The sequence below is a fragment of the Cupressus sempervirens genome, chromosome 5 (genome assembly GCF_028749045.1).
Source record: "Cupressus sempervirens isolate cs-2001-9-10 chromosome 5, ASM2874904v1, whole genome shotgun sequence".
In the NCBI taxonomy this organism is placed as follows: Eukaryota; Viridiplantae; Streptophyta; class Pinopsida; order Cupressales; family Cupressaceae; genus Cupressus; species Cupressus sempervirens.
In genome coordinates this window covers 572,498,351-572,522,216 of record NC_143122.1, presented here as the reverse complement: position 1 = coordinate 572,522,216, position 23,866 = coordinate 572,498,351, and the positions used below count along the sequence as shown (strand labels likewise).

The 23,866-nt window shown below is 38.8% G+C and overlaps 1 protein-coding gene across 1 annotated transcript in view; it reads left to right on the top strand.

The window, feature by feature from the left end:
• The first annotated feature begins 3,064 nt into the window (after nucleotides 1-3,064).
• Nucleotides 3,065-23,866, top strand: part of LOC149557223 (inositol monophosphatase 3-like) — a 71,998-nt gene continuing 51,196 nt past the window's right edge. Inside the window, exons 1-3 of the mRNA XM_089831943.1 lie at nucleotides 3,065-3,306; nucleotides 3,393-3,451; nucleotides 3,536-3,586. Coding sequence (XP_089688069.1) covers nucleotides 3,213-3,306; nucleotides 3,393-3,451; nucleotides 3,536-3,586 — 204 coding nt within the window. The 5' untranslated portion in view covers nucleotides 3,065-3,212. The remainder of the gene's footprint in view (nucleotides 3,307-3,392; nucleotides 3,452-3,535; nucleotides 3,587-23,866) is intronic.

The window sequence follows — 23,866 nt, the reverse complement described above, 5'->3', positions numbered from 1 at the left end:
CTCCTTCATTGTTCTTTCAAGTCCAACAATATTTCTTCTTATTCCCTGGCTTCCCACAGTACTCGCAATCTCTTGGTCCTCTAGATTGAGATCTCTTCCATTTTGACTTTCCTCTTAATTTTCCACGATTTCTGAAATTACTTCCTCTCTTAGTCGTTTTGTCTCTGCTTTGTGCATTCAAAGCACTTTCTAATGTAGATCCACTAGAGGTTTTCCTACGAGTTTCCTCACTCAGAATAACACAAATCACATCATCATATTTTAGGGTATTAGATCCAAAAACAAAATTACTCACAATTATTACCAAGTTAGTATAGCTTTTAGGCAAAAGAACACAAAATCAAGAGAGCCCTAATTTCTTTATCAAAATTGAGATTCACAAAAGATAAATGATTATTAACATTATTAAACTCATTTAAATGATCTACAACAGATCCACCTTCTGCCATCTTCATATTAAATAAATGCTTCATGAGAAATATCTTATTTGAAATGGAGGGTTTTTCATACAATTTCACTAAGGTTTCCATCAACTCTTCCACTGTCTCCACTTTTGTAATGTTAAATGTCACCAATGGTGCTAGGCATAATTGAATACTTCCAAGTGCCTTACTATTTAAAATCTCCCAATCCTCATTTGTCATAGTTCCCTCTTTCCTAGTTTTATTTTCCAATGGCTTCCATAAATCCTTCCGATCATGATAGTCCTCCATTTGCATTTTCCATAACTTATCAGCCCATTAAACTTATCAACCTTCAACTTATTCTTGTTTGCCATCACTCTCACTCAACTATGAGATTGTCTTGCAAAGGATAACTGAAAAAATAATAACCTTGCTCTGATACCACTTGTTAGGATTAAAGATAGACATAAATAACAATTACATGTAAAATAATCAATATCAGAAAATAATAAATCACACATAAGAGAACACAAGACACCAAGATTTAACATGGTTCACCCAATCCCTAGGCTACATCCACCAAACAATGAGTCTAATATTATTACAATCTAGTGATTACAACCTAATTACAATTTGTAATCCCTTACAACTCAATACTGTTGCAAGAAGCAATTTTCGCATCACACCTTATCAAAATTCTTAACCCTAACCTCATTTATACAAGTATTTTTGCCTCTTTAGCATTAAAATTAGTTACAACATGTCAGCCATAAAGTACTTGTATGTATAGTACTTCCCTGATTAGTCACCACAAACTAACAACACCCTCCTGGCATAGCCACTTCAACGCATACTTAGAAGTTTACATGTTGAAACCTTGTAGAATTGGTCCAAATTTTATCAAGTGCATGTTTCTTAATAGCACCTAAGTTTTTCATGTTAGAAAAGGTGGTTTTCTTGATGAGAAGTCCAATACTTTTGTGACTAATGAGTTTGGTGGGCTTTCTTGATGCAACATCAGAAATTGCAAGGAGTAGTTTGAAGAGATACTTACGAAAAGACATAATAATATATGTCAAAAGGCAAAGAGGGAGAAATAGTGGAAGACTTGTTCTGGCTCATCTCGATTAGGTTCCACAAACTCTTTGACAAAGCTCTCTTAGTAAGCGAAACTTGGTCCTATATGCTTTTCTAGTTTGTGTTCCTGAGCTTGCCTTTGCTTCCAATTCCTAGACTAAACCCATAGGATTTTCTAGTCTATATTCCCCAGCTTGCCTTTGCTTCCAATCCCTAAACTAAACCAATATATTTACTAAAGTTTCCTTGTCTCTGCATTTCTCTATGCCCTATGTCTTATGCATTTCTCTATGCCCTAAGGTCCCATTTGGTAGCAGGAATTGAGCTTGAATAGGCAAATGTAAATGTTGGAATTATTATCTTCGTTGTTTGGCTGTAAAAAATAAAAATAGAATTAGAATTGGGGACTTCTAATTTTTTCCAAAATGGGCATGGTGGTCTTCCCTCAAAAATTGTGGAATAGGAATTAGCCTATTCATATTCCATATTTTTCTAAACCAAATTTGATGTGGGGTCGAGTCCAATGTGAAATCATTTTTAGTGACCAAAGAGAAACAATGTGGTTGGAAGCTGAAGCTGCATTATCCTCCCTGCATTTCATGAGCTCAAAGAGAGTGTAGGAGTTGTTGAATAGATCACTCTTGGGTGAGTTCTTAGCGACAATGATCTAGTCGATGTCATCTGCTTCCTCCATTACAGACACATCTCAACCCAGCCAAACATTGATAAACACCGGTGTGATCTCCACCAAACATGAGCTTCCTCTCCGTGAAATTGGAGATCAATTTTTGCATCAATCATGTAATGCTCTACGATCTTAGGAACGACCAACATCAAACATTGTGATTCCCGATCTGACTTGGTAGATTTGACACTCAGCTTGGCGATATCCACACGAGATAACATAGTTCTCAGAGACGTTGTCTTCCATAGTTGACCTTCATTTCTCAATGTGGTGATTTGCACTGAAGATGAACAATGAAACATTGACATTTGAACCCCTACGATCGAATTCACCGTCTGTTGTTGTAGCAACACTTTATGCGTGTTCTCGTTGTTTGCCTCAACGACCTCGTGCTTCACAAATGGACTTGTTAGTTGATCGTAACATAGCTTCAGATGCCATTGTTCTCTGCAATGACAACGAAACAAGTCTTATTAACCAAATTTTCTTTCTCTTGCAATGTTTTTTGTATTATGTTTGAGCAGTCCCCACCATTTATTTAAGAATGTGCAGAAGATTTCGTAAAGCTATTATTAAAATTTAAAAAAGAAAACTTATTTCAATTTCAATTTTTGCAATCAAACACAAAAAATGCATCTTCCGACTCCTCTTCTAAGTCAACCAAACTAGTCTAAGTGATATTCTGGAAATTATTTTAAGAATGCACGAGTTCCAGAAATGATCTTATTTAAGCATAGCTAATTGTTGCATTCGACAATTCCTTCAACCAAAGGACCCCAGGTGTTGGAACATCAACACTTGATAATTGAATGAGATAACAATATCGTAATGTGACTTGCATTGGAAAATATCTCATTTTTATCAATCTATTAATTTTGAACATATAAAAATATTAAACAATGATATGAAAACCAATCCCGTGAAGTAGACCCATACATTGGAAAAGCGCATGAAAGTTGACAAAATGCAAAAGAAGCATGATAAATGAGAATCGTGCATTAGGGAATATATTTAAGAATATTCACATCTAGCCTTTTCAAGTCGATATGCGAAGGATCTACGCCTTACTCATCATCTCCCTGCGTGCAGTTCCACAGCTGAGCGAAATATCTCACCAACGACCAAAAATGGGGGATTGCTGTAAGTCTAGTAGATTATTTGTTTTGAGTTTACCAAAAATTCCAACTGCTTTTCTTCTTCACTGAATTTTGCGTGGCTGCTAACAGCGGACAAGCTTGCTGCTTTTCTGTCCACTGCAGTGGAAGCAGCGAAACTGGCAGGGGAGGTCAGATGATAAATTTATATTGTAGAATTCAAGTGCTTTCTTTCAAAGCCATGTACATCCTCTTATGAAAAACCTGTAATGCAGATAATTTCCCGGAGTTTTCACAAAACTAAGGTTGTGGAGCACAAAGGACGGGTAATTTTTTCTGTTTCTCTTTCTTGTTTGTAAGCATTGGCTGGAACTTTTGCCAGTTCTATTTCACATCAAATTGCAGCTTTGGTTTTGTGATTATTTAGAGTTGTAGGCCTTACGGACGATAATAAAATCAGTACACTGCATTTACAATGTGGATATGCACACCATAATTGATTGCTATTGTAGCCTCGCTATGTGTCCTCTAGAGTTTTGCTCCTCGTTAGTCTGTCGAGGATGATTTGAATTCGGATCATAATCTTATTATTGCTTCCTTTACCATTTTACCTTGATTGCTTGGACAAGCATGTCGTATTAGAGAAAACATCATGCAATTTCTGGAAGATAAAGGCCCCTATTGGAACTTTGTGTAACCAAAATACTTAAAATGCCTCCGAGTTTTAGCTATACTTAAAAAATCAATAAGGGAGACCAAAAAGAATTGGAAAACCAGATTTTTTTTTACATTTGTAAAATTAATATACGAATTAAATATTCTGGGCTGAATTGGACAGAATTGAGAAACTGACCAGTTCAAAAAAGGGTATTGGACCAGATCTGAACCAAATCCATCTAAATTTGGCATTATAATTTCAGCTCAACCAGGTTAATGTAGCTCTGAGGTACATTTGATTATAATAGTAAATGGTAAAAGAACTGCAGATCCTGAAAAGTATCAAGCATAAAGTACATAACCTAAAATTATAAATCAATTGTTGATGGACCTTGTTCTGCTGGTGAAGCTGAATGGTTCTTAACGACCCCACCAAGGATCAAGTCTTTCTGAGTGCAAGGCTTCAACATTATAAGGAATGGGGATGGAATTGTACCCTGGACAAATTTGGCAGAACAGATGCCCCTAAATTCTTGACTCTTAGCCAAAGAGCTTTCAGTCTAAGGCCCGTGCTCTTATATCACTAGCTAAAATAACTTTATGGATGAAGATCCCTTCGATAAAAATAAAATAAAAAACCATGTAGCAATTTATTATAGTAGGTAAACACATTGTAGTTAAAATCAAAAGCATATTATCCAAGAACAGCTATATTTAATGGTGAGAGCGAAGGGCCACTCAATAAATCATTTGAAGCCAGGATTGCCACAGGTCCGTAACTAGTTTGGGGCTAGAGGAACCACCAACATCATCATCTACAATTCTGAGATGATCAGCACATTGTTTTTACTTTGGATTTGTCTACTTACAGCTGAAATTCTTTTCACTGATTTTTTTGTTGTATAATTCTTATATTTGTATTTAATAACTAGCATAGCTTTCTTGGAAAACAGAAAAGAAAACTATCAATAATCATATTAAATGAAGTAAAAGTTACAAAGACCACTTGGCTTTCATATAACATTACTAGGCTTACCCACCATAAATTAAATAGTATCTTATAATGGAATTCTATCCATCAAACAAAGATTCAACTTTTCAAACAGAAGCAACTAAGTCTACACCTAATAAACAAGAGTAATTATTTGCTATCTACATATGAATGCAGTCTGGAAATTACAAATGCTTTTGATTTTCTAAAAGAATTTTAGTTAAAATTGACAGAGCGTTGAATGCAATAAGTGCTGGAATTAGTATTCTCAAGATACTGGAATGAAACAGTCATATAGCTGCATACAACAAAGATGAAATCATGAAACAATCATGATAATAGTAAAAGATAACATCCATAATAAATATGATTTATGCAAAAGAAGCTTTTTCCTTACTAATAGGTGTATTCTTTGCTGCAACAATGAGGAAACCATCAATCATATTTTTTTAGCATTGTCCTTTTGCCAGGGATATTTGGTCATTCTTCTTCAGCAGAGTTGGTTTGGCTTGGACTTTCTCTCTATCCGTCACTGATTGTTTTATGCAATGATCCTCCCCTCTCTCTTCTTCCAAGGAGTTCAAAAGATTGTGGTCTTTCTCTCCTCCACACATCCTTTGGGGTATCTGGAAAGAACGAAATAAGTAGAACCTTTGGAGACATAACTTCCACATCTAAGGTTGTTTTCTGAAAAATTGCGAAGGCTACCATTGAGAACTATAATTGTTCTGGCTTTCAATCCCTTCCTTTCTGGTTGCCTGATTGGAAACTGCTTTCTGCTCCTTGTTCTAAGGCTAGTAGCCGAGAAGAGAGTAAATGGCTTTTCCCTTATGGGCTGGTTTAAAGTCAACTTTGATAGGCAGCTAAGGGCAATCCTGGGCTAGCTAGGTGTGAGGGATTTCTAAGGAACCATTTTGGCCAGTGCATTGCTGCTATGGCGCTCCCCTTGGGAAAATAGACGAACCACTATGCAGAGGCAACGACGGCCCTTCAAGCTATTAGATTGGCTAAGGAGATGGGTTTTATAAAGATATGGCTTGAGGGAGATTCAAATAACATTGTTAGATGCCTAAATGGAGTGTCTAATCCTTCTTGGACAGTTTCCAACATTATTTAAAAGACTAAAGAAATTCTCCATTCTATGGATAAATATTGCATTTTCCATACTTTTAGGGAGTTGAACTCTGCTGCTGACTCGTTGGTGGCAGCCAGGTCTACTCAGCAGATAAGGTGGCAAGGGGAGGGGAGTCTTCATTTGAGCTCACATTTCATATTAATTATGATAATATATATGGAAATGAGGGTGTTTTACGAAATAAAAAAGTGGTGTCTTTATGATCACAAGGAAAAGTGATTGGGCTTTGTGACAGTAGTGGTAATAATTGCCACTTTAACCCACACGTTTTGTGGGTATTTTTTATCAATGTTGGCCTCATCTTGTTTACCCTAGTTGTTTATTATTTCCTCTGCATCTAGTGTTTTTGGGTGCTTTGCAATATTTGTGCTACTTGGCTCTATATTGCAAGTGGTTTGAAGCTTGGGTGGTGCTCTACTGTCAATATGGGAGGCCAAAGTCGTCATAGAGAACGTGTATCCTATGAGAAGTGGAAAAAATGGAAAAGGATCTGTGAGATTCCTGAAGCTGGAGGTCTCACCCCATTTATGGAGAGGCTTCATGGAGGTAACCCCACAGTCACAAAGTTCTTTTACAAGAATTGGGATGAGGGCACTCTGTTCTTTCAAGGTAAGAAATTTACCATCAATGAAGATTTGATCTCTCAAGTTACGGGTATCCCAGTGGTGGGGAACTTTATTTTAGGGATATGAGATACTCTAAGTCTGTTGTCATTTCCTTCCCTAAGGGCCCGTTTGGTTGCTGGAATATAAATTAAGCATTGGCATTCAAAATGCTGGCTTTGGGATTCTGGAACTTGGAATCCAGATTATGATTAGGGAATCCAATTTGGGACTGTTTGGTTGACTAAGAATTCATTGTGAGAATACATATTTCCTTCGTGAGAATTCAATACTTATTTGGTTTGTTGAAGTCCAAACATTTTTAACAAGTATAAAAAGATTAAGTCATGTTGAAAGTAAACATTATCATAACGGATGAGGACGAGATTGTACTAATGGATACTAAAACTTTTATGACTCTTGTTCTATAAAAAAAACACCATTGATTATAATTCACATAATTACTGATATGAAATATGTATATTGTTCAAGTCTCGTTGAATGAATCCGAATCACAAGAATTGATGAAATAAGAGTCAGAAACATCCCATTAAAAATATATATATTTGTAGGGATCCAATAAAAAATTTGATCATCACAACATTCAAACTCACAGGTGCAAAGTTTAAATTTTTATATTAAATTTTTACGAAATCTTACCTGGGAACACTTTTACGCCAGAAAAAAAATCAATAGAGTCGATTGTTTTTGTCCTGCATACAATTCATTTAACTGAGAAACAATGTATGTGAAAATGTTATTTCACCAAACTTTTTTGTAGTAACTACTGAGGCGGATGAGGCGGAAAAAGCTTGATAAATTACTCAACAATGGCAAATATATGAGCAAGTAATAGCGGAAAATTTTCCCCCCATTTAAAAAAATTAAATTTCAAAAATTAGTGCAAAAAAAAGTGCCCCCCAAATGGGCATCCAGAAGTCAAACCCAATCAAATTTTACTTTAGTTGAAATCCTCATTTTCAAAAAATAGGAATTAAAACGGGAATTTGAAATAACAAGTATTTGAAAGAATTTGGAATCCTTGTTTTGGGGGTCAAATGGGGATACCGGATTCCACTTTTTTCCAATTCCAATTCCGATTGTGCGGACCCAAACAATGGATTAGAATTTTTTTAGAATTCCGAATGCCAATTCCATTCTAATTCCAGCTACCAAACGGGCCCTAAGAATGAGGATAAAAGAGAAAGGTCAGTTAAAACAGGTAAAACCTATTATTCCCCAGGTTCAATTAAGAAAATTTGGAGAATTGTTCTCAAGGCTATAATGTACTAAGTCACTTTGGATGGGCGCTTTTCAAGAATCTGTACATATCACTTTGTGCTACTGAATCATTTTAGGCACAACAAGAAAGTTTCCATCCCTTACTATTTGTTTACGTCTCTGAACACCAACATTAGTGGGATTTGTTCCCAAGAAGTTACTAACCCTCCAATGCATGATGGGCTAATGGTCCTAATATATGAGCATCTCAAGGCTAATTTTGTTGGGCCTTTCTTTCAAGACAATCCTAAGTTAGGGGAGGAGACGAAAGATTTTGCATCTTTTGGTGATGAGAACTTCTCTGATATGGATGTGAGCAGAGAGTCGAAGTTGGAAGATGATGAGGGAAAGAGCACTGAGAAAAAAAGAAAAGGGAATACTCCTAAGAAGACTCCTAAAACCAACAAGTTTGCAGGGAAGAAGCAAAAGAACACAAATGTGGAAGTCTCATTTGATGAGGACTATGACAAGAATGATGCAAAAATGGATTTGGATAGGGATGAGTTGGGGAAGCAGAGCAAGAAAAAGAAGTCTCACATCCAAGAAGTCACCAAAATTCCTGAGAAGTCGACTAGGGATACCTCACCCCTTTTATCAATTTTCTTAATGTTAACAATATCACCTCTACCCAGGATGATATCCCTAATGTCAACACTACCCAGACCAAGGATCCAGGGAATCATAAGCCTGGGGACATGGAGAAGCTAAAGATTAGGGTCCCGAGGCAAAAAATCAATATGGCTATCAATGGCAAGGAGACGGCTGATGTGAACTTGGACTAGTTGATTGATCCTTCTATGCTTATTCTCAATGATGCTAGCAGAGAATGTGGGCTTGATGTTCTCCTTATTGCTAGGAACGGGGTGTTGGACTTCTACAGTGCAATTAAATGGTCGTTCCATGAATTCAAGGATGTCCATCTCAACCTCGGGCCTTTAGAAAGAAAAGTTGACATTTAGGAGGCGGCTGATGTTGCAAGGAAGATGGTGGATAAGATCAACTTGAATGTGGGGGACGACGCTGATGTGATAGGGAAAGAAAAGGATAGTGCTGAATTTAAAGGGCTGGAAGAGAGGGTCTTGGCATTGGAGGGTAAGGTTTCAAGCTTAGAGTCTTCTTTGAAGAGTATTGCTGATCATAGTTACGAGATTTTGAAGGCTTGCGATGATCACATCAAGATCCTCCTCGATAAGCTAGAGAACCCCAATGCGAATAGAGCTATTATCTAAGTTGTCAATGATAAGGACTCCCCTGCGGACTCTCAAGCTGGTCCTAGTAGAAGAACCAAAGCATACACAAAGAAAAAGGACTTCTTCCCTACTAATGAGGTCAAAGAACTAAAGAAAGTTGCGAGGGAGATGGAAAAGTTGGAGCTTGAGGTGACAAAGTTGTTGAAGTGTCTGGGGTAGTGCTTCTTTAATTTGTCCACCTATATTTTGTGTGGGCTTAGGTTGCTGGTTTTTTGTGGTGGGCTTGACCCTTTTCATTATGCTATCTGTTCGTTTGGCCGGATTTTGTCTTTTGCCATGCCTTTTTTATGTTTGCTACTATTTTGATGTTGGGCTTTAAGGTTTCTATCTCTTGTTCCTTGTTGTAAAGGGTTTCAGGGCTCCTTCAAAACTTGTTTTCACTTAATCAAAAACATCCATAATAAATATGAAAATCAATTTAACTTGGAAACCGTACATTAGATGAAACCAACTAGAAGTGGCAAATGCTTAGTTTTTTCTCATTCTATTGACCAAAAGTGGTAACGATGAGCTTAGATAATCACAGAGTCTAGTTCTCTCCTTCTCTTTGCTGTCCAAATGCAACATTCAAGCATTTTAAATGGCAAAGAACCCATAAATCCTTCAAAAGGTCACTTGTAAGATATTATTAATTAATGAATGTATGAACTGTCTTAGTACAAGAGCATTTAGTATTGTATTTATTAATAGTGTTTAACTTTGTCCAACCCAAAAAATAGAACACTTTTGAGGTAGGAATGACCTTTACCTTGAACATCTAGTTCATTTGTCTTCAATTGCTGATATGTCCTCAAAATTGATATTTTTAGCATATGCTTCCTTACAAGCCGTTTTGGTGAAAGGCTCAAATTGTAAAATTGTTACCACAGTTGAGTGTTAGTTTGCAATTGTGGCCTAGATATCGTATCTGCTTCTACATTTATGTATATCTCCTTGCATTTCATTGCGAATTGGATTTGTTAACAAAATCCTTGTACAAGTACTTACATTTATTTCTTATAAATAGGTATTCTTGTACAATCTGAGATAAACAATTGCTCTTGCTTGAGCCCTTTACTTGGTTGGCTTATGCTAATTCGGTTATTCATGTTTTTTCTCATTGCATTTAATGTGCTACTTTTTATTCTTTATTAAAGTTTTGTAGGAAAAATGTTATTTGTATTAGGGATCGAAAACTATATATCACTTTGAAGGTATGCGTTTCTTATTTTGGTGGATTAGGGAACCCTTTTATTATAAGAGAATTTACTAAAGGCGATTTATCTCTTTAAAGCATTTGTCCACTTGAATTGTAGAATTTTAGTACACACATATTTAGTATTTCTTTCTCTAATCTGATTGTGGGTTGTCACTGCTGTTAGTTTAGCAAGGGAAACACTACTGAAATATAATTTTAAGGTAAATGTACAATGAAGTCTATGGACATATTTCTATGCTCACTTTTTGTTGTAACCAATCGTATGAAATTTCATGCAAGGTGCACTCTTTCGTCTTTTTTTAACTTGACACTTATTATATAACTTGTCAATGTACATCATCGAATTAATTACAATAGACAACAACAAATAAGTTTTGTATTTGTGTAAATGGGTTGATATTGGTGGTTGTAACTTGTGACATTTGTGAGAGGGCTTCGGCGAGAGGATGGCAATGCGAGTCTGTGCGTTCTGAGCTAGGGCATTCGTGCCCTAGCTAAGTCTGATATCTGCTTCAATCTGCTGCGCCAGGGGTGACTTTGTGTCTGCAGGGTCGCGCGTTGGGAGGCTCTTCTTCCTGCGCTTGGGGTTTGGCCGAGCTGCGAGAAGGGGAGAAGTTGAGGGTGAACGGGTTGCAGACTGCGCCTGTTACTCCGTTTTTGCCGCGAATGGGGGTAGTGGGATCCTTGCCACCTCTTTTTTTTTTATCAGCTGGCGTTTGGTCTCTGAGCTAGGGTGGATACAGAGGTTTGTTGGGGGAGTTGGCTGGACTCCGACTCAGGGTGAGGGGTGGATTGCCTCTTAATCATTTTGGGGTGGGTTTGGTGCCATAGCATTATGGCAGATTCCACGGAGGAAAGGATGGTGAGAGGTTCTACACTGGATTTTCGAGCAGCTTTAGGCTCGAAGTCTTCGTATCAAGGGATGAAGACCTTTGATAGTAATTTGTTTGCACCAAATTCTGGGAACGTTGATTTGGGGTCATCTAATGGTTCAAGAGTTTCGAAGACTAATGGTTGTCTTGAGAAGTGCAAGGAGAGGCCTAAGCTGGTTATCCTAGTTGCGATGATTGCTGAAGATGTTGAGTACTTTTCGAATCACTCATTATACTGTAAGTTTTTGGGGATAAGGGTGTCATTGCAGTTTTTGGAGGCGTGGGCTCGGAGGACTTGGGAACCTGAAGGGGAAATGAATATTATGTTATTGGCAAACAATTATTTCATGGTTACCTTTAATTGCACTGCTGATCGCAATCGGGTTTTTGAGGGGGGGGGGGCTTATTTTTATAATAAGGTAGGGCTGTTTATCAAGCCATGGCATGCCGGATTTAACCTTGCAGAGGAACTTCCAAACCATGTCCTGATGTGGGTTTGGTTACCATGGCTTCTGGTGGAATGTTGTCGTGAGGATGTGCTGCATCTTTTGGCCTCGGTGATTGGTAATCCCATAGGAACGTCATCGCAGACCTTGGGCAAAAGGGTAATGACTTTTGCTCGTATTTGTGTTGAAATTGATCTAAGTAGGCCATTACCAGATGCAATAGAAATGTGTGTGGGTTCATATTCTTGGGTGCAACAGTTAGATTATGAAAGCCTCCCTTTTCGATGTCGGCTTTGCCGAGAATATGGTCATTTGTAGCGGAGGTGCCCGAGATTGAAGACTAGGGAGGCTCAGCCTTCTCAACCTGTGAATAATCTTCCTACAACAGACAAGGGAAAGGGCATTTCTTCGGATGAGGTCGAGGCTTCAGATGGTTTTGTGCAGGTTAAGTCTCGCAATCAGAATAGGGGTCGCAAGAGGCTTTTTAATGAAAAGCATGATGATGGTACATTTAATAGGTTTGAAGTTTTGGATGAGCTCAGTCAACAGGAAGTGAACCCGAGTTTGATCAACTTGGATCAGGGGTTTGTGGATTTAGTTCAAGAGGAGCCTGTTCTGGAGGCTTCTATGGACCCACAGGAGGAGGGATGTCGGCACTTGGAAATAGATCAGCAAGGAGGAATCCCTGAGCTACAGGAACCCTTGGGCATTGTTTCTTCAGCAAGAGTGAACTCTCAATCTATGGGGGGGGGGGGGGGAAATGGCTCAGACTCAACAGCAAAGCCCAAGCCTCCTCCTAGGCTGGGCATTTTGTAGAAGGACATTAAGAAGAGTGGGGTAGAGAAGTTTGGGCCGCAAAAAGGATATGGAAAAGATTAAACTTGTTGGGGAGAATTTGGTAGAGTCAGGGGCTGTTAAGCCTTTGGATTCTATTTTCACAAGCCCCTTGAAATGATAGTTCTTTCATGGAATGTAAGGGGCTTGAACAGCAGCCCTAGACAAAAGGCGGTTCAAGAGTTAATCAGAAGGCAAAGTCCTGACGTTGTTTTTTGCAGGAAACAAAGTTATCTGTTGAGAATATGCAAGGTCTAATTCCTAAGTTGTGGAGAAATGGGAAGAGTCAGAGTATTGGAGCTCATGGAGCTTCTGGGGGTCTGGTTTGTTTATGGAATCCTAGGAGAATCCAACCGCTTCGGTGGATTTCCTCTAGGTCCTCTATGTCTATGATTGCTACTAGCCTGGAGACAGGAGAAGTTATATTATTCTCTAATATTTATGCTCCTACTGATTTCCAGGGTAAACGAGGTTTGTGGTCTCACATTAGATTGTTTCATAGTATGATGCCCTTCTATCCTTGGATTATGGCAGGAGATTTCAATGCGATTTGTGAGCTGGATGAGAAGAGTGGAGGTACTGGAAGGTTGGAACCCTCTGCATTATTGCTTAGTGAGAACATCAATTCCTTGAACCTTGTTGATATCAAACCAAATAATGGTCGGTTTACTTGGAACAACCGTCAGGTTGGTGAGTCTTGGATTGCAAAAAGGTTAGATCGCTTTTTGGTTTCTTGTTATTGGGTTGGAGGGATGTGGTCTTCTTGCTCGGAGATCTTGGATTGGAGAGGATCGGACCATTGGCCTATCAAGCTGATTACAAAATCTACTCGCACGCTCCGTAAGCCTTCCTTCAAGTTCCAACTCATGTGGTTACGGGATCCTTCACTAAATGATTTGGTTTCTGAATGGTGAAGGGGGAGACCAGCTTTTGGCACATCAATGTATGTCTTTGCTAAACTCCTTCAATATGTTAAATTTGAGCTTAAACGGTGGAATCGTCTGTATTTTGGGAATGTCTTCCAAGCTAAGGTGTTGGCTCAAGCAGATCTGGATGATATTACAAGGAGAATTAGGGAGGAGGGGCTTACAGCGGATCTGCTTCAGGATGAGGCTCGGGCTGTGAAATTGTTGGAAGAATGGGAGTTGCGGGAAGAATTGTACTGGAAACAAAAGGCTCGGATTGAGTGGCTACAGGAAGGGGATAAAAATACTGCTTTCTTCTTCAACTCTGTGAAAGCTAGACGACAGGGTAATTCTATTACTGGATTGGTTAATGACAGGGGTGATCGTCTTTCTTCCTTCCTGGATATCTCTAGTGAGGCAGTGCGGCATTTTGAGTCTCTATTTCATGAGGACCTGCAAGGGGGGTCTCTTGAGGAGGAGCAAATTCTTTCTTGTATCCCTTCTCTTGTTTCTGAAAATATGAATCAGCAACTCATGAGGGAGATTTCATTAGAAGAGCTTGAAGGGACTGTGTTTAATATGAAGAAGGGGAAAGCTCCTGGTCCAGATGGTTTCCCGATTGAGTTTTTCCAGGAATTCTGGGAAATCATCAAATTTGACCTCCTAGCGGTGGTTCGTGAATCTCAACAGAATAAGGGCTCTCAATGCTACTTTTCTTGCTCTTATCCCCAAAATGGAGGAGGCGGATAGGTTGAGCCAATTCAGGCCCATTTCTTTATGCAATGTTATTTATAAAATTATTTCTAAACTTATGGCTGACAGATTAAAGAAGGGGATTGTTGATTTGATCTCTGAAGAGCAAAGTGGTTTTATTGCTGGTAAGCAAATTTTTGATGGGATTGTCATTGCAACTGAGGTTATCCACTCTATGGCCAGGTCAAAGGAAAAGGCGATGTTTATTAAACTGGACATGGCTAAGGCATATGATAGAGTTAGATGGTCCTTCCTCTGGCGGGTTCTTAGCGCGTTTGGATTTGCGGAAGACTGGATTCAATGGGTCAGAAGCTGTGTTACCTCAGTAACCTTTTCAGTGCTTATCAATGGTAGTCATTCTGATCTTTTTGGAGCCTCGAGGGGTCTTCGTCAGGGGGATCCTCTCTCTCCTTATTTGTGCATTCTTTTGGCTGAAGGTTTGGGGAGATGGATTAAACGAAATGTGGAATTGGGCCTTATCCAGGGTTGGAAGTGGGGGGGTGCATTACCTCCGCAAACTCACCTGCAATTTGTGGATGACACTGCTATGATGGGGTTGGCCACTATGAGGGAGGCCTCTAATCTTCGAAGGATCTTGGATGTGTACATGATTGCGTGAATGAAGGAAAGTCTTCTATCTTCTTCTTCAATACTCCGGGCCCTATTCAGCAAAGGATTGCCCAAACATTAAGATTCCAGATTGAGAGTCTTCCATTGATGTAAGTGCATTACCTCCTTAAACTCACCTGCAATTTGTGGATGACATTGCTATGATGGGGTTGGCCACTATGAGGGAGGCCTCTAATCTTCGAAGGATCTTGGATGTGTACATGATTGCCTCTGGTCAGCAAATTAATGAAGGAAAGTCTTCTATCTTCTTCTTCAATACTCCGGGCCCTATTCAGCAAAGGATTGCCCAAACATTAAGATTCCAGATTGAGAGTCTTCCATTGATGTATCTCGGTATTCCCATCTCGGTGAGTAAACTCCCCAAAGAGTCCTGGCAGATTATTTTGGATAAATTTCGGGTGAAAGTTAATCATTGGACTCATCGCTGGCTATCTTTTGCTGGTCGGGTCCAGTTGATTAAGTCTGTAGTGCAAGCTCTACCCATTTATAGATCTATGCTCCAAGTTGCTCCTATGGGCTTTCTGAAGGATCTTGATTTTGTGGTGCGCCAGTTTTTATGGGCTGGTTGCTTGCAGTCCTCTAAATGGAGTTTGGTTAGATGGGAAGTGGTATGTAGCCCGAAATAGTATGGTGGATTGGGCCTCAGGCAATCAGCTTTGACTGGGGAAGCTTTGGCGGCTAAACTGTATTAGCGGTGGTGGATAAGAGCTGGGCCAGAATTATTTCTCATAAGTACCTTCCAGGAATTTCCCCTCTTGCCATCTCTAGATACCCCCTTATGGGAAAGGGATCTTCGATTTGGGACACCCTTAAGAAAGGTGCAAAGCTTATCAAGGATGGATTATTTTGGATCTGCAAGGGAGGGGAGGCGGCCCAATTCTGGTCGAATTCTTGGGATGGGTATCCCCCCATCAATTCTCAGTTCCCCAATTTGGGGCTTCTTTGTCAGCAGTTTCAGGAGGCTGGCTGGTCTCGGGTGAGGGATTTCAAGTCCTTTTATCTCTGTGATCAGTTAGAGATGGCAAGATGGAAGCCCCCAGAGGAATGGCCAGTTAATGGGTTACAGGAGGAGTGTGATGTGCTGCATAATATTCTATCTAGTCGAAGATGCTGCTCTCTCCAGGAAGATGACATGCTTGCTTGGTCTCCCAATCCTAAGGGGATCTATATTGTTGCTTATGGTTACAATAGGTTGATGTCTCATAAGTTGGTTGGGCCTGAAATGCAATGGTGGAAAAAGGTTTGGAATAAGCTTTCGTGGCCAAAATGTAGTTGTTTTGTTTGGATGTTGGCTTGGAATAAGTGTTTGACCTGGGATAATATTTGAAAGAGAGGATTTCTTGGCCTGTCGATTTGTGTTATGTGTGGGGCTAATGAGGAGGATTCAGCCCACCTATTCTTTCGTTGCCCTTTTGCCATGCAACTTTGGCACTTTTGGTGGGGTGTTTGGAATACTCTGTGTGTTCATGCTTCTTCCCTGATTGAGTTTTGGCAAGGAATGGGTCGACCCCCTTCTGTGGCTCCCTTTTTGCAGGAGGTGTGGCTTGTGGGGCCTATATTCTTGTTGTGGCAGATTTGGCTGGAGCGTGATCGGAGGATATTTCGTGGGGAGCAGAGGTTAGTGCAGCAAGTTTGGCTAAGGGTTCTAGGCATGGTTCAAGAGACAATTGCAGCTAAGTGTGATGTGGAATTCCCTTTGGAGAAGAGTGATGCAAAGTTGGTTGAAAGATTGGGGTTTCTGGGATCCTCTATGGCCTTGGCCAAGGATAAGAGATGGCATCATGAGAGGCAAAAAGTTGACAGAGTTGGAAAGTGGCAGGCCCCTCCCCTTGGTGTGTTGAAGATCAATACTAATGGTTCTTCAAGGGGTAATCCTGGTCCAGCTGGTATTGGCGGGATTGGTAGAGACTCTCGGGGCACTGTGATCTTTATCTTTTCGATCTATGAAGGGGTTCAGACCATCAACTGGGTTGAAGGCCTAGCTATTCTTGTTGCTCTTGAGAGAGCTCATGCTTTGGGGTGGAAAAGGATAGTTTGTAAGTTTGATTCTGAGGTGTTGATCAATCTGCTCATTAAGCAGAAAGTGGCTGATGTTAACTGGCAATTGGCCAGGATTGTCCAACAAATTTTAAGGATTTGTTCTCTAATGGAAATGGTGACTTTCATCCATATCCCAAGGGAATGGAATAGGGCTGTTGATTGTTTGGCAAAGTGGGCTTCTGAGTATGCTGAGGGATGGAGAATAGAGGAGTGGGAGTTAATCCCTCAGGAGTGCCGTCTGGACCTAATGAATATTCTGGATGTGGATGGCATTGAGAATGGTGATAGATGATGGTGAGGGTTGTTTTAGTTATGTGTGGGGAGGTGCTTTGGCTTTCTTGGGACCCTAGGTCCGTGCTTTCTCTGTAATGGTTCTTTCTGTTCTTTAATACAGTTTTTACCCCTTTTTAAAAAAAAACTTGTGACATTTGTAAAGAATCTTTTTTTTTGAGAGATTGCAATAAGGTGTTGCTATTGAACTTTTGTAATAAAGGATACTCTCTTCTCATTTATCCTTTAAAAGAGTCTTGTTTTTGTAAGAGGGTTGCTATTAGGAACAAGTGTAACATGCTAAAATTTCCAATCCTATTTTAATTGATTTAAATACCAAAATAACAATTCCTTTCACATTCATAAGGATAGCTATAATAACCATCATATCATTTACACATGAAATACAATTTTATATCAATTTATATATACTAGGATGGGTGACCTCTCGGAATTCCCGGTGCTTCACCCCTGTGAGCATCACCTAGATCAAATGAGTGCTAAGTGTTCCATTTATTCTCATGAGAGATGGATTCATGTTGAATCACTACTTATGAAACATGGATCAATGAGTTTGACTCAAAATCACATAGTTAAATCCTAATAGCAATATCACAATTTGACTTGCTATGGAAATTATCTCCTACTTATCAATTGATGAGCTTAAGGGGCTTTCTAATGAATGGTTCATAAGGCACAACACTTGGTGAAGTTTTTGTAAATGGGGTTGCAAGCTTTGGGTTTAACCATGAAGGAAACTCCATAGTTAAGCGTGCTCAGGCTAGAGTAGTACTAGGATGGGTGACCTCCCGGGAAGTCCCTATGTTTCAACCCTGTGAGCATCACCTAGATCTAATGAGTGCTAAGTGTTCCATTTATTCTCATGAGAGATGGATTCATGTTGAATCACTATTTATGAAACATGGGTCAATGAGTTTGACTCAAAATCACACAGTTAAATCTTGATATCAATATCACAATTTAAGTTGCTGTGGAAATTATCTCTTACTTATCAATTTATATATATTTAAGTAAAAGGAATAACAGATTTGACTGATTCTTAATCCAATGAAAAAAGGAACTAATTTTACTATAATAACCATCTAACAATACATAAATTAGAATGCAGAAATATAAAAATAAAATACTCGAAATGTAGTTATCTTGCATGCAAATCTTATCCTTGAGTTGTGCAAGCCTTGGCATCTGGAAGAGAGGAGAAGCATTGCCAAGGGCTTAACCTCCCAACTGCAGACCCTCAAGTATCTCGACACAATCTCTATTGAGAAAGGCCCTCCCTACCTTGGGATTAGGCTTGGGGCACCATTGTCCAACCACAAAGCATCTTGGTGTTAGAGTGTCAACTAGACAATTAGCTAGGCTTTGGATACCTTGCATGCACCTATCTTCCATCTGCTAGCAACCTTGACCTCTAGTGATCACAACAACAAGCATGCCACTAACCTAACTTGGCCAAGGATTGGTGTAGGCATGCTGTCTCGATCACCTAGTGCTCGACTTGACAACAAGACCTATACAATGGACTACCATGAGCTGACTCAGTTTAAAACACTTTTATTAATTTCTTATTTGTTACTAATAATTCTTCTTCTTATCATGCAGGGATAACTAGTGGTTCATTGGTTATCAATACACTCCCTTCATCTCAACCATGCTAGTCTTCCTTGATGAATTTTTGGGGTGATTGTCTAAACATTATATATTCACAACCAATGCATTCTACCCGACCTAGACCTATGGCTTTACAAAAGATTCACAATACTTGAAAATTTTATTCTTGACTTTCATAAGAGTGCTGAAACATTATATATTCACAGCCAATGCATTCTGCCCGACTTGGCCCTATGGCTTCACAAAAGATTTATTCTTGACTTTCATAAGGGTGCTACCTCTGATCTCCGAGAGTATATATTAAATACCTTTGTATAAGCTTGCACTATCAGATATTACTCCAAGTTAATTAATAATTGTGAAAAGAAAACATATATGCAAAGTGGCGCAGTTTGCTCAATATGGAGCGTATTTACAATCTTATAGGAATGAAATCAAATAGATTATTCCAAATCAATGCTCTACTAGGGCTAACACTTCCTTCTTAATTCTGGGCTAATAACTACGAGCCTTTCATATAAATTTTGAAGAGCTTAAACGAAAACAAGTATTTCATGACCTGACTTTAATGTTGCTTCTTCAGCTAGTCTTTAAACAAGGCTGGTGTAAGCAAGACCCAAGGTTGCAATCGTAGAGCATAAAGTATTGAAAATCAGTTCTTGATGCACGACACTTTCATGCTTGTGTCTTACAATAGAAAACCCGACACCATATGACAAATGTGCAAGAGAATTCTTGGTGGTATTGGTACACCATAGTGGTGACTGATGAAAGAATCTAAGGCGAAAGAATGATTCACTGCAAATGGAATTAGTAGATTATATGTGATTGCATTCAAGAAAGTATATGGGATTCACAAGCGACCTGAGAATATGTAATGCGATTTCGAAAGCAATGCAGGTAGTATGAAATATTTTAATAACTCTATTGCCGATATCAATGTTGCTCAATATAAACCATTGAACGAAATAGATCTTTGCCTTACTCGGCTGCAAGCTTGATTACGAGCAAGAAGTATGAAGGCAACATGGAGTTACAAAAAGCCATTGGCTCATATATGTGGCAATATTATCAAAATGGTCACCGAGTAATAAAGCTTAATGAATTATAGAAATATGGTTGCTCAAGATAAATTAATAAAACTATTGCCAAGGAGTAAAAATAACTCATAATAATATCTCAATATAAAAATACGATACTATACCTACCTATACTTGTGTATGTATGTACACATGTATACCTTTACTCGCTTCTTAAGATTTTCCTTTCATGCATTTGCATTAGTCATTTAATAATTAAATATTAATTATTAAATGTCTTTTACCTCTTAGGGTTCCCCTTTTAGGTTTTACAATCTACTTTCAATTTGATAATACAATCAAGCATATTGTCAGAGCCAAACCCTTGCCTTCTCTTGTCTTTGCTTCTTTGCGATAGGTTTTTGCATGCAGGTGTTCTCCAGGATTTGTGGATTTGTATTGCTCAAATCCTTCATGGCATTAGAGTCAGATCTGCTGCAGCTTGTTCGGGTTTATTGAAGAAAACAAGAACCAAGGTTTGTTGGATCAAATCTGGTATTTTTTATACAAATAAAGGGGTCACTTTTTTTGGATCACTTTAAGCAAAAACAAATCTCACCGTTGAGTTTGCAGTATCCAAAAACCTCTATTTTGATATAAAATATGTCGTATTTGGACAACTTTGCCAAACGAGGCAATTTATTTTTGCTGTCAGGGTCGTATGACCCTTTGCACGTGCCCCAAGGTGGATTTTCATCAAAAAAAAAAAAAATCAATTAAAAAAAAGCGCTTTTAAAAAACACTGCACATTTTTAAAAAGCACATCACTTGCAAGGAGCTCCGACCTCCGTTGCGCCACCGCATAGCGCCCTTCGCGCCTCCATGCAACCCCCTCCGTACCGCTAGACTCTCCGCTTTGCTCCACACTACCACAACACTATTCTTTGGCCACCATTACCAAAGAGCTTTTCCCTCGCCCCACCCACAACCTGCCTGGCCCCTTTCACCCAACCCGTAGTCACATGAGCACCTAGGGGGGCTAACTTTTTGGCTCCTAGGGGGGTTTCAAATTTTCTTTACCTTACAGAGTATCCTATCTTTTTTTTATGATATCTTGAGCATGTAGTGGCATCTTTTGGAAAACGAGATACTATCGGAAAGCTAATTTCAAGACAGATGCGGTGGTGCAGGTTTTTCTTGGCTTTTTTCTAGTATGGTACCTGTTTTTGCTCTTGAACCCAATTTATCCTTCTTGCATTCTAGGGGACCTAATTTGTTCAAATTACCTCCGATTTTCGATTCAAAAGAAGCCCCAGAAAGCTCTACTTGAGCTCTTTCTAGATGCCTGCTCTTTTTCATTAGAATTTTTCAAAGGTACACATGATACTCAACTGAATCGTTTTTTCTCTTCTCATTGTATAAGCATTATTTCTAGCTGATGGGGTTGGGTTTTTTGCATTGTGGGGAGTGTTTTTTATTCTTGTTTCTGTCATTTAAATTAGTAAACCAAAATTATATCAAAACATGAGAAACCCTAATGACACAACTTCTCCATTCAAAAGGGTTGTGGTCTTGTTTAGATGAAGTGCGACCAGTTTTATAGAGGTCCTTTGAGGTCATGCAACACAGGAACAAGATGGATGAAGCCATGTGGTTGATTGCTTTGTAGGTATCACACAATTTGCAGTTTCATCTCGATGGGTGCAATACCCCTTGAGATATGTAGACTAAGCTTGAGGGCTTGTTTGGTACTGTTAATGAGTTCAAGGCACTTCAGATTGAGGCAGGTTTTACCTCTCTTGTACCTAACTCTTTTCCCTCCATTGAGGACTTCCTGATGAAGTTCAATCAATAGAGATCTTCATTACAGGGTTGTGGGAAGAACAAGATTGACACAGAGTGCATTTACCTAATTCTTATTAAGCTTCGTGGGAGCTTTCAGATTTTTTCTTCTACCTTTTATTCCACCAAGGATGCTTTGGGTCCTTGATTTACCATGTCATCCTTTGAGGTATTTTGTGATCGTTTGACTTGAGAGCAGGCTAAGCTCTCTCAGTTGGACTCTCACATAGGATCGATGAATCAAGCATTGGTAGCTCACAAATCTTCAGGAAAGAAGGAGAAGAAACAACAGTCACAACCTACAAAGCCTTAGAAGGATTCTAGTACTCAACTCTTCTCAGGCCCACCTTCTCTTAAGGGAGAAACATCAAAGAAAGAAAGTCTCAAATTTGCTTATTGTCAAAAGCCCAATGATGATGAGTCACGTTCCTATGAGAAGAAGATAGATGAATAATCAAAACATCTTTCAGATTTGATCGCTCTTCATCAGAAGAGCAATATTGACATTCCTTCTACTTCTCACAGGTCTTTTTCATCATCATCTCAAACAGATGGGAAAGACATAGGAAAGGGTCATGCATTATGTGCAACTACTATTCCATATTCTTCTAGCTAGCTATTGGATTTAGGTGCTTCACACCATATGGCATCCTCTCAGGATTTGTTCTCTTCTTCTGAGGCTTCTCCTATGCCACACATTTTGATGGGGAACAACACTGTTATGACTATGTGGGAAAGGTTCTATTGATATTGATGATGGTACATTTCATGATGTACTATGTGTTCCATCCATGTCCTCTAACCTTCTCTCTATTTATCAGATTACTCATAGTGGGGCAGGGGGATAATTGAGTTCACACGAGATTTAGTGCACATCAGAGATAGTGAGATAGGCAATATTGTTGCTACAGAGACTTTTGATCATTCTTCCTGCTTGTACTCTTTCTCTCATTTTGGTCCACCATCTCCACTACCCGAGAATCACTCTCTTTCTTCACGAGAGCCTATTGAGGTGAAGTGGGTCACTTGAACTTATGTGTTGTTCCTGAGACTAGTGTTGTGACTTCTACACCTCCACCTCTTGTTTAGATTACATATGTTGCACAAGATTATGCTTGACATTGGAGCTCCATTCATCAAGCCACCTAGAGTAGTTGTTGACGATATATCGAAGGACATTCATCTCTTCTTGGATGACAGATTCAATACACTTGTTATCCCACCTCCGTTGGAGATTCTATTATAGAATTCTTATGCATTCTCTTTTGAGCATCAACTAGGACTTCTAGCTTCACCTTTCATTTAGGGTTTTCATCTTCCTTGTCCAGTGCCTTTGTTTCTCCCATATTAGAGCCACATTGGTTTGATCATCGACGTAGGAGTTCTACCATTCTGGGGGAGCTATGGAGTCTCATGCCTCTATCATGGAGGGTTTCATTATACTTATGGTTTTGAGAAAGTCTCTTGAGACATATCATTTGTACTTTCTTTTCATCTCTTTTTGGGGTAGTGTTTTTCCCATGTAGCTTTCTCTATTTTTGCACTTTACAGAGATTTGGTTGTGATTGGGTACCTCATCAAGCCTTGTTGCTAGGACCCAAGTTTGCTTTTAGCATTGTAGTTTCCTTGCTTTTTCTTGCATTGTTTGTAGCTACATTGTTGCTCATCTTAAGGGGGGTATTAGAGTAAAGAATTATTTTAATTAATTTGATTAAATTATCTTGACTTCCTTCTTAAGATTTCCCTTTCATGCATTTGCATTAGTCATTTAATAATTAAATATTAATTATTAATTATTAAATGCCTTTTACCTCTTAGGGTTTCCTTTTTAGGTTTTGTGATCTCCTTCTATCAGGATTGATTTCTTGTATTTTCAATTCATTCTTTCAATCTGATAATACAATCAAGCACATTGTCAGAGCTAAATGTTTGCCTTCTCTTGTCTTTGCTTCTCTATTACAGGATTTGCATGTTAGTATTCTACGGGATCTGTGGATTTTTATTGCTCAAATCCTTCAATATATATATATATATATATATATATATATATATATATATATATATATATATATTCCAACAGCGTATCTAATGTATACGTCATATATTAAGTGGGTGTATACGTACGTCTCATTCAAATTTACACATACATACATATATGTGCATATACATATGCAAGCATATGTAGATACTATTATGGTATTGTTATATTAAGTCATGACAAGTATCACATGAAGCTCTGAGATCATTTG